Here is a 16339-nt window from a genome sequence, read left to right on the forward strand (position 1 = left end):
ACTACCAAACCTATAAGATACATAACCAGACTTGACATTATTATTTAATATATTAAACAGGGTTATGAAGTTGACTGTGTCAATTTTGACTTTACATTTCCATGAAAAAAATCTTGATGAGCCCTCGTTTAGCCCCTTCGACTGCTGAGGCTTTTTTTCGCACCAGTGCTGATGTGATTTTGCCACTTTTTTGCTGGTCACATTCCAACATCAATATTAGTCATTGTTGCCCATACAAATCATACCTAGGGCTAGATTTACTAAGCGGCGGGTTTAAAAAAGTGGAGATGTTGCCTATGGCAACCAATCAGATTCTAGCTGTCATTTATTTAGTACATTGTACCAAATGACAGCTAGAATATGATTGGTTGCTATAGGCAACATCTCCACTTTTTCAAATCCGCAGTTTAGTAAATATACTCCCTTGTTTTTTTTCAAAGGACTATGTATATTTCCAAAACACCATTGGTTTCTTTATAACCCAAGACTGGAGTGCACAACAGTTTTCAGAAGGTGTTAAAATAATGTAAAAATCTCATTTTCATACATCTACGAAATGGAAGTTTGGAAATTGCCGCAGTGCTCCATTGTGAAGTGTGGGCCTGATTCAATAAGGAAAGTAAGGCAAAAAATGAGTAAGTTTTCTCCTGGACAAACCATGTTCCAATGCAAGGGGTACAAATTACTTTATTGTTTTGCACATAAGGAAAATACTGGCTGTTTTTTCATGTAGCAAACAAATACTTCATAGCATTTTTTTTACACTGAAATATAAAGTTCATCTAGGACTTGCCCTACCCCAACTATAAATCTGTCCCCACATTTTAAATTTACCTCCAATGCAACATGGTTTTGCCAAGGTACAAAATTATACTTTTTTTTCCCTTTACTTTCCCTAACGACTCGGGTCAAAGAACTGCAAACATGTGTAACACCCTTTAACTAGGTAGTAGTTAGTGGTTAGAGCCTCCACCTAAATCTATACTAAAATACTTGGGTTTTAAGTACCAGGGGTGATTCAGGATACCCCTCCCTATAGCTCCCTGGTAATATTTAATTTTATAGATTCATGCAGACAACCAAAAATATGTAAATGGAAGTATTGATTACACAATACACAATAACAACATTGGTGAATATCGTACAGGACATCCCAGAAATTAATACATTCAGGGAAGGATTCACTAAGGCATGCAAAAGGAACATAAATTGCTGTTTTTTTAAAAACGCACGTAAATGGAAACGTCTCTGTTGTTGAATACGGGTCTAGGTCCGCTCTGCTCTAACAGACAATGCACTACAAGATACGTCCTATACATTTGTCGAATATAAAGTCCCAAAAGAACACACAAAAAAATGATTGTCGCCAGTTAATAACACAGGGCCTTATTCATTAAGGATCTTAACTTAAGAAACTTCTTATTTCAGTCTCCTGGACATAACCATGTTACATTGCAAGGGGTGCAAATGAGTGTTCTGTTTTGCACGTAAGTTAAATACTGACTGTTTTTTCATGTAACACACAAATACTTGATAGCTTATTTGTACACTGACATTTAAAGTTGATATTTGTGTGTTACATGAAAAAACAGCCAGTATTTAACTTATGTGCAAAACAGAATACTAATTTGCACCCCTTGCATTGCAACATGGTTTTGTCCAGGAGACTTAAATAAGAAGTTTCTTAAGTTAAGATCCTTAATGAATCAGGCCCATAGTCATTAATGACAAAATTGTACAAAAAATTCTATATTTTTTCATCATTTTCTTTTACCCCGAAACATTTATTACAATGTTATTAATGTCCACTGTACATAAAATGCATTTATTAGAGTTGCTCCTGATACAACAGATCAATATGCACCTTATAGATTGCCCAAAGCTTGAATCAGATGCTGCTGTGTGCGCTGAGTTTGGTACGCCATTACTGTACATTGACTACGTGCATACGCCCAGTCCCCTCCCTGTTCCGTCACTGAATTCACAGGCTACCGTAAGGGCCCTTTGCGCTTGAAGATTAATTGAACGTCGCTGCTTTCTCTGGCGTGTTGTCCGGTTCTGTTCATATGTAGACCGATTTTATGCAAAATACGGCACATATCGGCATTTACGTTCCTTAATGAATCAGACCCTCATTATATGCAGAAATCAACATGTAATCTATATAATTTAGCTAATCTTCTGGATCATATCATATTACTCTCTTAATTACTCAATTATAAAAGGTCAACTCTAAACTTACACTTGACAAATTTTGACTGTTATGCTACTAATAACTCTTCTTTATAAACCAATACTTTAATACTATTACTCTATGTATGAAATCACTAGTATCTTACTATAAAATATATACTCTTTCAATATATTTAGAGTTCCTATATATGTAGCACCCTTAAATGCCCATTGGCAGTCGTATTAAGTATTTAATCGTTGCAGTGCTGAAGTTTCCAGTATAATCGGCGTATTGAATATCCTTGTGCAGTTTTTATAATTTAATCACACTGACCAATATTATCTTAAAGTAATGGAAAATCTACAGTAAATGCAGAGAATTTGCACTTTCAATATTGTTGCCACATTAAAAAGCCTTTTGTCGAATCCGTCTCCCAAAAAATTATAAACCATATCATTTAAACCTTACTTTGTTTCTACAAAATTGCGAGATGTTGTTGTTGAATCATAACATTTAACGTTTCGTAAATTACTTGAAGACACAAAGTCTGTGGAAAGATGTACACACTCCGGACACTATATATTTGTATTTATGAGTTCATCTTACAACAGTAAGTGAGGTAAAAGGTTATTATAATTAATAACACTAATTTCTAATGTCAACACTGTTTTTCTGTATTAGTGTTAGAAACATAGAATTTGACGGCAGGTAAGAATAACTTGGGTCATCTAAGATGCCCAATTTTTAAGCTATGGTAACCTCAAACCTTATTTGATCCTTTATTCTTTGTAAGGATATCCTTATGTCTATCCCAAGCATGTTTATACTGCTCTACTGTATTAACCTCTACCACATCTGATGGGAGGCTATTCCACTCATCCACTACTCATTCTGTGAAGTAGTTTTTCCTCAAATTTACTCTGAAAAATCTTGTTATAAGCAATTATATTTTGAATTACTTCATCCTAATTTTGTCCTTCTATTAGACTATGAATGTCAGTGGATAGATGTGACTGGTAAGGACGCCACTCTCCGCTCTCCCCTCCCCTCACTTTCCCAATTCCTCCACCTATTCCTGTTGGCACTAACTTTTCAAGTAACGAACTGAAGCCACTAGTATCATAATGATCATCATCATTTAATTATATAGCGTCTGCCCCATTGGATCTTACAGTTTAAACACACACAGTTTAATTTTGACTGCAGCCAATTAACCTACTACTATGTTTTCGGACTGTGGAAGGAAACCGTAGCACCCGGATGAAACCCACACAAACACGGGGAGAATATTCCTTTTTTTCTTTTTTGGTTTTTATATGTTTTAGGTTTTAAAAAAAAGTGTTTATGATGCATATAAGCTCTGTTCTGAAATTGCATAAAATTGCATTCACAGAGCAGTTATGCGTCATATCGTAGGGCAACAAAAATAAAATGTATTTGCAATAGACAGCCATAGATGAATACCACAGAGAGAAAACAGAAAGCTTAACCAATTATTAAATGTTGCATACTTGCATGCAAGACCCAATAGACTGAAGATATGCGAAGGTGGAATGAGGTTTCTATAGTGTAGTGTGACATATCAGACTACTTTTTCTTTTACAATTTTGTGTATTGTTGTGTGATTAATCCATATAAAATTCTTCAATAAACAAATAAGCCAGACATTAATGTATAAATTGGATACAAAGTGTTTATAAGTTTAATTTATTTTAACAGTTACATTATTTGTAAATTGCCTTAGTCATGTAAAGTTTAAAGGGATTGTCCACCTAAAATTGAAAAGTGAACTATGTACGCCTTGTAGGCAGTAGATACAGATATGGCATGACCCGTCAATCCAACCGCCCTGAGGTGACCCAGTCTTTTCTGCTGCCTGGGGCAGTAACTGAAATGGGGGGTCTGGATTTTTCTATTCAGTACACTCCGGTAATTGAGTTTATTGGGAAAACCTCTCTACCACTTGCATTCTTGACGCACCTGCAAACGCATGTCAAAACAGGTGAACATATCAAATACATACAGACCACATATAAACAACATATCAAATGCCTATCAGACATCTATATGTATTTTCACATGCACTTTTTGACGCTAGTGGGCAGGAGGCCTAAATATGAAATTTTATACTGTTGCTTTGAAATAAAATCTTTACATGTGCTCATATGTTATGTTGATGAACATTTTAATACTATCTTGTACAAATTAATAATATAATTCCTCCCAATACTTGAGTAAGATCAAAGTTAGGCTGGGTACACACTACAGTGTTTTTAGGAGATTATTGGGCCAATGAAACGATAAATGATCGTTCAGCCCGACATCGCAACGATGAACGATTATCGTTCCAAAGCTCATCATGTATGTATGTTAGGGAGTTTAGACTGTAAGCTCCAACGGGGCAGGGACTGATGTGAGTGAGTTCTCTGTACAGAGCTGCGGAATTGGTGGCGCTATATAAAATAGTTGATGATGATGATAATATTGTTTCATTTGATTTTTAAATCGGACCAAAAATCTTGTTCAATGATGGAACGATGTCGCTCCAATTCTGCAGTGTGTACACACTCAGGACCGTCAGTGTCCATAGATCTCTATTGAGTGTGTAGAGTCACGATCTTTTCAGCGGATGGTTATTATGACACATGAAGAGCACAGATCTGAAGGTAAATCGTGTAAAATGTTTTTCGTGTGTTTATGCTGATCGGGACTTTTTTTTTTTTCTTTCCTTAATCGTTGGTTAAATCATCTAGAATATCGCATCGGGAGCAATTGTATAGTGTATACCCAGCCTAATTATACAGGAGCAAGTCATTGTTTCTCTAAAGCTGACAAATCATTTATATTTTTACCCGTTGTTAGCTTAAAAGTACCTCTCTCTCCATAGCAACCATAGACCGGCATGCGTAAGATTAACTAATCCCTTTCAGCTTCTGGAGTCCAAAATAAAAAGTTCTCAAGCGAAATCAGATTTGTAACATTCAGTAATGAACACTCCGTCCACAAGTTATAATATACACTCAAAGGCATTTATTACTTTTTAAATGTGAAGTAATGTAATATGTATCTTTGATAGCACATTTCTAAACTTTAAGAGCAATGTGGCATCTGATATTATACCGCAGTATCTGGGGTGATTTGTATGTTATTAACATGGTAATATCTTTGATTTAGTTTCTGATCGATGCATATATTATTATTATTATTATTATTATTATTATTATACTTTATTTATAGGGCGCCAAATGAGGTCCGCAGCGGCGTACAGATGGAGAACAACAAGATAGTACATGGTATAACTGTATAATGCAGAAAATAAATAACACTACGACTCTCAACACAGCTACTGGGCTGCAAGGGGTATAGTCAGCGCAGGCTGAAACCCTGTGCCCATTAGTGTGGGTGCAACTGAAAGTGGTGCAAAGATAATGGAGGAGTGGAGGAGTAGAGTCAATGGGTAGAGAGATGCACAGTGTAGCTGGTGAGCACAATATATATATATATATATATATATATATATATATATGTGTGTGTGTGTGTGTGTGTATATATATATATATATATATATGTATATATATATATATATATATATATATATATATATATATATATATATATATGCAGCACAGCTGGGGTACCGACAACCAGTATTCCTACAAAAAATATGAGTTGTTAAATAACTACATGATGAAAATATACACCTACCTTGACAGCAATGCCGTGGATTTCCATAGACTCTGCTATGCAGTGCGTAGTAATTCCGAAGATGCTGCACGCTGGTGCTGGATTGTGATGTCAGGAAAGTATCGGAAACCTAACCTTAACCCCAACGTTGTAATTACCGCATCTCTTTAAATGTGTTCAGCGACGTCACAATCCAGCGCCGGCACGCAGCATCTTCGGAATTACCACACATCATTTTTTTTGTGTAGGAATAGTGGTTACCAACGCGGCAACACGGTTGTCTTAGTGGTTAGCACTTCTGCCTCACAGCGCTAGTTTCAAGAGTTTCTCCGGGTGCTCCGGTTTCCTCCCACACTCCAAAAATATTCTACTGATGTCAGTTAGTTCTCTGTACAATGCTGTGGAACTATGACGCTATATAAATAGATGATGATGATATAGATAGATAGATATAGATAGAGATAGATAGATTGACATAATTATATTTTATTGATAGTTAGAAGGAATGAGATATATAGATATTTGATAGATAGTATATATAAGTGAGTGATTAGATAGATAGATAGATAGATAGATAGATAGATAGATAGGTAGATAGATAGATAGATAGATAGATAGATAGATAGATAGATAGGTAGATATATAGATAGATAGATAGATAGATAGATAGATAGATAGATAGATAAATGAGCACACTCACAATACATTTATTATTCACAAACTTTCTGCATCATTATAGGGTTATATTAAAGTTAATTATGAGCCCATTGGACACTGCAACGCTTGAATACATTACCGTTACAAAAATGAGTGAACTTTATTTTAATATTTTTTACTTCCATGGACAGTTCGAAAGCTTCAATCTTTTTGCCAGATTTGTTTTCAATGTTAATTTGAAAGAAATGCACCATTCCCCATGCCTTGATGGGAGTGAGTCCGGCCACAAACTCTGCACAGACCCCTGTTGTGCAGGAGCAGCTTGTCACTGCAAATCAGCTTAGTGAACCAATTAATAAATTCCTTCAAAACACATTGCAGTCATTCTACTTAGCAGGCTTTTATTGTTTGCATTATCCTTTAAAGTCTTCGCACCGCACCAGTGGGACTGTGTTTTGTACATGCTGCGGATGTTTCGTTTTCTCCGGCAAACAGGAGTCACAATGTGGTATTGGAAGAAGCATCCGTTTTGGATAATTACATTTTTCTCCTCACTTGGTGTAATCTTCATGGAAGCACATGCTGAGTCCCGCCATGAGCAAACCAACCAGACCCACAGCCATAGGGGACTCTTGCAAACTCTCCATACTTTCTTTCCTGCAAATGAAACTGAACTTCGCAAGAACAGCTCTAGAGAGATTGTAACATTGTTGCTGGAAATGGTTGAATGTCCTAGCAACCTAAACGGCAGACAGCAACCATGTAATCGGGTCAGTAAGTACATCAAAGTGTCTAATGTTTTTTTAAATACATATTTATTATTAAGTAGATTTTATTTTTGAAAAAAGAATACTTTCTTTAATACTACTGTTCATTTTCTGTAAATTGTTTGTTCCAATTTACTTTTCAAATTATTTATACACAGTATATATAGACACTCACAGATCTTTTGCAGGAGAATTTCATATGTTTAATTCCAAGTGTTCCAGCAACGTTTCAGAATCACCAACATTCTTTAGTTTAGAATAAAATATCCCTGTCCTGTGAGTGCCTTTAAAATTTATTTCATGTATGTTTAATTGTAAATTTAGATTAAAAAAAAACCAATGTAAAACGTGTAAAAATATAACAAGTAAAAATATATAAAATATGCATCTTTACTAGTGAGTTTAGTTAGGGGTAAGTACATTGGCACACAATTAGTATTCCTCTGAGGTTCCACAAGCCACACCACAGTTAATTGTGTCAGCGGACGTGTTCTGAATATTTTATCTGCAGTCATGCAGCATTGAGCTTCTACAGCACCTTGGTTAAACCTAGTTTAAAAAACTTTCTTTCTTTACTTTACATAGGAGATTATTTTAGAAACTTTTCTTCCCCATAACTTTTACTCAAGTTGCAATACTGATCTCTGTGTGATTGTCATACATTGTAGTTCAGTAATCATGTCTGCAGGAAACTAACACACAACCACAGTAATATTGTAATAGATCCATTATAAGACAATATTAGTGTGGTCGTGTGCTAGTTTATTGCTACAGCTAGGGTAAATAAAGAAATTGAATTAAAGCATTTAAACCTATAACTTCTAAACTGTTTTTAAAAGTGTGAATTTACTTCAGGGCCGATACAACTTTTTCTGAGACGTATACAATTGAGGCATCGTTTTTTGCTTTCCTTGTACTCTGAGTTTAACTATAAAACAGATCTCCTAACATATTAGTAACTACCGCAGCCAGGGTTGTTTGTTCAATGCAGGCAAACTAGGCACTTGGCTAGTCCGGCAATGTTCAAGGGGCAGACAATTGCTACTTGGCCTTTACCAACCACCTATTATTCCCCAAATACAATTATGAAGTGGACGAGCAGGGTGATGGATAGAAGGACATGAATAGATGTGTTGTAACAATAACAAAGAGTACACAATTACTAAAGTAAGTATTATTTACTGAAGATGCCTAGGGCAGATCAATGTCTAAATACAGACGTGACGTGATGGTATGATAGTACTTCAAATACTTCAAAATATTTCCACAAACCAAAATTATGGAAATATGAACAAAAATGTATTTACACAAATTGAACAATGATAAGAAACAACTGGTGTGCTCAAATCTTCCATCACACAGACCCCCACACAGATAGAGAGTTATAAAGTCTCTCTTAGGAGTGGTTTAATCGAAGAGCACAAAAACAATTTTGTCAAAACCACACTATTTGGGGGGCAGAGGCACTTCATTGGGACTTCTGCTCTTAGAGGACACTTTTTTACTCGCTATCTGTGTAGCAGTTCCAGAATTCTACATTTGGTCCTATGAAAGTGTTCTCAGAGTACGTTTTATACTGAATCATCACCCAACCCGACTCATTAAGCTTGAGACAATGGTCTGTTCCCAGTCCCTCATTCATTTTCAATTGCAGTTACCAGGAACCAAATAACTGGTGTTAAAGTTATTGGAATATAAGCATGTTCTTCAAAAACAAATAACCAAGCAAAACATGGCTTTAAAAGATTATATCAAAGGAACAAATGGTTTGTTCTAATACAAAAAGGAATCTAGTAAAGACAGATAAATATATAAAAGTTCCCATAATGTAACATAACGTTACATACATACAAGCCTTACCATTGTATTTCCATTTGCTCTACAGATAAGTGCAGCCTATTATCAGTGTTTGACTAAGGGCTTAGTGGGCTTAGAGTGGAATGGTGGGTGTACCATCATGGTGGGTGTACCATCTACATATGGTGTGCCAATATGTGGCTGTGGTTTTTCTGGCTGTCGACGTGTTTGACACTGCCAATGACATTTGTATAAAATTGCAATTCCAAAAAGTAAAAGTCAAATACAAAAGAACATTATCTGGCAATAGTGTCGTCTGACTAGTATACAGTAGGCAGGCCCAATCTAGTAACCAGTGCAGGGCACCATTTTGATAAGCAATATACAGAACAATAGCCCCATTCTTCTGACAAAGAAGAAGACCTAACCCTTCTCTGTCCCTCTCTAAAATGGCGCTAGATCGCCGTGGAGGTGGCTATATATTCATTCTAAAACTCGCGAGATCCGAGATTCGACGACGTCACAATGACGTTTTGCCTCGTTTTGGAATCCGTTTAAACACTAACCTGCGGGGTCCCGGCATTGCCGCTTTAAATTAACATTCATAGAGGTCGCAATGACATGAAAGTGTAGTGCCGGAAAAGTCTTTATTCGGAATAACTTACGGTCAGCATGCTGTGTGATCAGAGATCTGCAGCATCGGTTTTGAGGTAAGTCTGTTTATATTGAAATCGTTTTTTCATAAATTCGGATTTTAGTTGTAGGTCTCCTCGGTGTCGAAATTTTCGCCACCGTTAAAGCATACTCAACCCCATTGGAGGGAGAGGTAAATTTAAAATGTGATACCAGATTTTATATTTTGGGCTTTAAAATATGGGCAAATTAAGGTTTCAATATATAAAATGCATTGAATACATAGATTTGTTTCAGTTATGTGATTAAAAGGGTTTCTCTACCTTTGTGGTGTAAAGCCCAGCCAGTGTATTTGAAGGAGATATGGTATATATTCAGTAGGTTTCATTCTTCTTTAACCCGCGCCCTCACCAAATCCAGAGTAGAGCTAAAGTAGTTTTCTGACACTTTGTGAAATGAACAGGTTGCATGTAGTACAGATATATTTTGGTCCCATGAATATAATAAGGCCATTACTTATCTCATTCCTAGAGAGTCAAATTTCCAAATCCTACTTAGCAGGAGGATTGTCTTCTCTTCATTGTTATGACCAGAACTCTCCCGTCTGACCATTCAATGAGTTGCTTTACACATCCACAACACATACATACGTCAAGGCAAATTATGTCAGCAATCTCCTGAAAAAGTTACCAGATTGGCCATGTAATTCCAGGTGTTAATTACATGTAACACCACTTTGTGTTGTTAGTCTCAGAGGGGGGTTAAAGGGATAAAAATTAGAGATGCTCAGGCTCGGTTTTCTGAAAATTGAACCCCCTCTCCGAACATCACCAATCCAAGTACCAAGCTGGCTCGGTTCGGAACTTTCCCGCTTCCTCGGATCGGAATCGAAATGTCATTATTGCGTTGTCGGATCTCATGAGTTTTGGATTCCATAAGTACCTCCTTCCCCAGGAGATCCAGCAGCATTGCTCACGCAGAAACAGGGGTAGCAGTGTTCTTGACACTCTCCATTCTCCAGTGACATTGCTCAGTGCCACTGCTCACACAGAAATAAGAGGGGTAGCAGTGTTCTTGTCACTTGACAAAAATTGATTGGAAATGACTGGAAATTAATGTTAATGAGGTAAACAATAATGTAGGGACAAAAAAAGAGCCAAATTATGTGATTTTAGTATATATGAGCAATTTATTTATTTATTTTTAAAAATACAGATCCAAAACCAAAATCAAAACCAAAACACGAAGTTAATACAGATCCAAAACCAAAACATCCCTAATAAATATATCATGACTTGTGTCTCTCTCCTTTGCTGTGTCTTCTAATGTAGTTGTTTTCTCTTCTTGTATTGATGCTCAGATTCTATGGTTTATTTTGTCCCTTTCTTATCTGTATTTTGTTCTATTTATTTTTTGTTTATTGTGCGGCGCTATGGATTCTGTGTTGTCTTATAAATGAACTACGTTGATGATGATGACACACATGCTGCATAGCTGAATTAGCATCCGATAATGGTTGCTGCATGCTTTCCTGCTAAATAATTCCACGTATAGAGCATGTGATCTAATTGCTCTGCAGTTACGCAGCATGTGTAATATACACAAGTCAAGATTTACATTTATTTCTAATCCTAGGAATGCATGATTTTATTATACTCATAGCCTGTTTCCTGTAATAGATAAGTACAGTAGCAGGACTTGCTATAATCCTATGACTCATTACTTATATATGCCTGTGCAAACTATGGTCACTAAATCTTTATGAAAGTATGTCTCTGTACTGATTAATTTAGTTTTCTTTAATAAACAAACATTTTGTCAGAGACTAGAAAAGAAAAAGAACTTGGAAAAGCAGATCCCCAGACCGTCTTATTTAAGGTGACAATTCGACTATTACTCCCAACATTGCTATTAGTCACAATAAAGACACAACAAAGTATTTCAATTATAAAATAATGATTTGTCAATGTTAAATTTGTGTTGATAACCTAAATAACGCACGCAGCGGGGGTTCTCCAGAAACCCCTCCTCTCCGCGATCAATGTGCAAGCCCCGCCCCAATGGTCCATTACCACGCCCCCAATTGTATGACTATATCCCTGAAAAATTTTGTGCCGCTTATTTTTTTTTAGCTTACTTGACTATAAGGGGTGCCCCATGAATTTGTTGTACCGGGGGCCTTAATTCCTCTTGGCAGCCCTGGTCAAATGGTCAGTAATAATACCCAGCAAGATGTAATATGGTCAGTAATAATACCCAGCAAGATGTAATATGGTCAGTAATAATACCCAGCAAGATGTAATATGGTCAGTAATAATATCCAGCAGATGTAATATGGTCAGTAATAATACCCAGCAGATGTAATATGGTCAGTAATAATACCCAGCAAGATGTAATATGTTCAGTAATAATATCCAGCAGATGTAACATGGTCAGTAATAATACCCAGCAGATTTCATATGGCCAGTAATAATGCCCAGCATAATGTAATATGGCCAGTAATAATACCCAGCATAATGTAATATGGCCAGTAATAATATCCAGCAGATGTCATATGGCCAGTAATAATACCCAGCATAATGTAATATGGCCAGTAATAATACCCAGCATAATGTAATATGGCTAGTAATAATACCCAGCAGATGTCATATGACCAGTAATAATACCCAGCATAATGTAATATGACCAGTAATAATACCCAGCATAATGTAATATGGGCAGTAATAATACCCAGCATAATGTAATATGGCCAGTAATAATACCCAGCATAATGTAATATGGCCAGTAATAATACCCAGCAGATGTCATATGGCCAGTAATAATACCCAGCAAGATGTCATATGGCCAGTAATAATACCCAGCAAGATGTAATATGGCCAGTAATAATACCCAACTAGATGTCATATGGGCAGTAATAATACCCAGCACAATGTAATATGGTCAGTAATAATACCCAGCATAATGTAATATGGTCAGTTATAATACCCAGCATAATGTAATATGGTCAGTAATAATACCCAGTAAGATGTAATATGGTCAGTAATAATACCCAGCAAGATGTAATATGGTCAGTAATAATATCCAGCAGATGTAACATGGTCAGTAATAATACCTAGCAGATGTCATATGGGCAGTAATAATACCCAGCATAATGTAATATGGCCAGTAATAATACCCAGCATAATGTATTATGGCCAGTAATAATACCCAGCAGATGTCATATGGCCAGTAATAATACCCAGCATAATGTAATATGGCCAGTAATAATACCCAGCAGATGTCATATGGCCAGTAATAATACCCAGCATAATGTAATATGGCCAGTAATAATACCCAGCATAATGTAATATGGCCAGTAATAATACCCAGCATAATGTAATATGGCCAGTAATAATACCCAGCATAATGTAATATGGCCAGTAATAATACCCAACTAGATGTCATATGGCCAGTAATAATACCCAGCAGATGTCATATGGCCAGTAATAATACCCAGCAAGATGTAATATGGCCAGTAATAATACCCAACTAGATGTCATATGACCAGTAATAATACCCAGCATAATGTAATATGGCCAATAATAATACCCAGCAGATGTCATATGGTCAGTAATAATACCCAGCATAATGTAATATGGTCAGTAATAATAACCAGCATAATGTAATATGGTCACTAATAATACCCAGTAAGATGTAATATGGGCAGTAATAATGCCCAACTAGATGTCATATGGCCAGTAATGATACCCAGTAAGATGTCATATGGCCAGTAATAATACCCAGTAAGATGTAATATGGGCAGTAATAATGCCCAACTAGATGTCATATGGCCAGTAATGATACCCAGTAAGATGTCATATGGCCAGTAATAATACCCAGCATAATGTAATATGGGTAGTAATAATACCCAGCAGATGTAATATGGTCAGTAATAATACCCAGTAAGATGTAATATGGGCAGTAATAATGCCCAACTAGATGTCATATGGCCAGTAATGATACCCAGTAAGATGTCATATGGCCAGTAATAATACCCAGCATAATGTAATATGGGCAGTAATAATACCCAGCAGATGTAATATGGTCAGTAATAATACCCAGTAAGATGTAATATGGGCAGTAATAATACCCAGCAGATGTAATATGGTCAGTAATAATACCCAGTAAGATGTAATATGGGCAGTAATAATGCCCAACTAGATGTCATATGGCCAGTAATGATACCCAGCAATATGTCCTATGGTCAGTAATAATGCCCAGCAAGGTGTAATACGGCCAATAATAATGTCCACCAAAATGTCAATAATGTCATTAAATGATCATTTTAAAATTGACAAATTACTACACGACCAGTAATGGATTACGGGGTGCCTTCAACAGCAGAACTCCTATTTCTTTTTTTTTTTCTAGACTATATTGATAAGATAATATTGACTAAGATAATACTCATCCTAACAGACAGTTATGAAGTCCATGGCACGTATAGGAGGTTGTTGCCAGAAGAAGGGACCTTTGTGTCCCAAAAGCCTGTAGTATCTATGGAAGTATTTAGCTACATTAATAGGCTAGGTGGTTGCACAAATCACAGGAACAAGGCAGCCATTGGTAGCTGTCACTTGAGTTTTGATAGTCATTTGTGTTACGTCATTGAATGCACATCTTCTCTAGCTACTTAAAAAGTCCTGACTGTCTGGAACTTGAATTCTTGCACACTCCTGTTAAAAGTAGGGCCCAAGAATTCCAAATTCCAAAAAGAATTTCAGGCATCATTACAGCAACTTCTTAGGCCCTTTTCACAGCTGCAAAATCATGTACGTGGTCACACCAGGTTGGTGGCTCCTCCCACTACACAGGTAGGCCAGGGTCCTGGTGTTTTGTACCTGCACCCTTCCCCCCGCTTTGGCGACCTTGATGATGACCCCTTATATGCTAATAGAGAGGCTTTCAGAGCATATGTGAACACAGAGCAGGATAAGTCAGGGAAAGGATCTGCCACAGTTGGCCTCATTAGGGAAGTGCCAAATGGTTGTGGTGCTGCCCTCCTTAATTTGTTTAGGGTGCTTGGATTTCTATCAAAGAGCATAGATGTGCAGAGCAAGACGGAGGCATTTGTGGAAGACCAGACATTTGCAACAGAGGATGCATGGAGTTGTTCCTACATACCTCCAAACATTGCCCTCTCTGAAATTAGGGTAAGCCACATGGGTGCATGGTCAAGCCACATGGGTTCATGGCTAGTGCCTCACACACAAATTGCCACACGTAATAAAATTCCTATGTCTCTCATACTCACTTTCAAATCACTCTCATGATTCATTTAAGACTCAAATGAATCTAAACTGAGCTATGTTTTAGGAGAAAAACAAAATTTTTTAGTTAATGAAAGAGTTGGTTCTAAAGTACTAAGATGTTGGACTTTTATCAGATCCCAGAGCATTTACTTTGACATTTTGGAATAAATATTCCTGGCTCTGTCAAAAAATGGAATCCTTTTAGGAGGGGTTGATACCATTAAAGATATTGGGGGTCACGTAGACGTAAATGCAAAAAGAGGTTTTTACAACTGTGCATGCGCAGAGATGTATCCCCCACGTCTATATGCTTAGAGAAGTGGTATGGGGAAGGTAGAGGGTGGGCAGGCGTAGGCAAAGTACAGTAAAAACATGTGGACTCTCCTTATGCACTATGCTAAGGGGGAAGTAGCCGCAAATATGCCTCTGGGAAGCATATCTGTTGTGGCTGCTTTCACCCTTGTCAAAGATCCATGCTGATAATGATTATGTGAATGTTGTGTACTATTCCATGGCACACATATCTTAAGTACGGGATGCAATTTACTGGAGATGTGCACTGACCCCCATGTTTTGGTTTTTGATATGGTTTTGGTTCTAAAACGTCTTTTTGGGTTTTTATTGTTACAGGTTTTTCCCCAAAATCATGAAAGGTTTTGGTTTTGGCTTTTGATGTGGAGTTTATTAAAAATTGTGAAAAATAGGTAGAATTATGTGAATTTGAGCTCTTTTTGCTCATATTTTACTATTTATAGTCATTTACAGTCTATATTCTAATGATCTCTGCACAACTGTCCAAATTTTCACCAATATTGGCCAAAGTATTGCTGCTGACCCTTTCCAATGTATTGCTGCTGACCCTCTACAATGTATTGCTGCTGACCCTCTCCAATGTAATACTGCTGACCCTCTACAATGTATTGCTACTGACCCTCTCCAATGTAATGCTGCTGACCCTCTACAATGTATTGCTGCTGACCCCCTCCATTGTGTCACATATGCTGCCTAATGGTTACCTAATTGGTGTATCTTCTTTTTTAAAAATGAAAATGTAATTGATGGGGACATCTTTGATGAGGTTGATGATGAGGGTAATAAAAACATTGTAATTTGTCACCATTGAGGAAGATGACCAGTGACCACTGGTATCCAAATGCCCATCATTCATTTGTTAACACTCCTGTCTATTCTCTAGGTCAACAACCAAAATGTTGGCTTTTGTGTGGGCCTAAACAAATCAAGCACTTTAGCCACAAAAGTGTCAGTCCATGTAGCTAAAGTGATTGGGTTGTTAAACTATGTGTATGTCCTTTTCAACATATTGGTGGGTACAAGGA

At 36.8% G+C, this 16339-nt stretch overlaps 1 protein-coding gene across 3 annotated transcripts in view; it reads left to right on the top strand.

The window, feature by feature from the left end:
- The first annotated feature begins 6938 nt into the window (after window positions 1–6938).
- Window positions 6939–16339, top strand: part of SLC39A12 (solute carrier family 39 member 12) — a 68873-nt gene continuing 59472 nt past the window's right edge. For all 3 annotated transcript variants that reach the window (XM_075211921.1, XM_075211919.1, XM_075211920.1), the window contains exon 1: window positions 6939–7284. In XM_075211921.1, coding sequence (XP_075068022.1) covers window positions 6976–7284 — 309 coding nt within the window. In that variant the 5' untranslated portion in view covers window positions 6939–6975. The remainder of the gene's footprint in view (window positions 7285–16339) is intronic.

This window comes from Mixophyes fleayi, chromosome 5, assembly GCF_038048845.1.
Source record: "Mixophyes fleayi isolate aMixFle1 chromosome 5, aMixFle1.hap1, whole genome shotgun sequence".
In the NCBI taxonomy this organism is placed as follows: Eukaryota; Metazoa; Chordata; class Amphibia; order Anura; family Limnodynastidae; genus Mixophyes; species Mixophyes fleayi.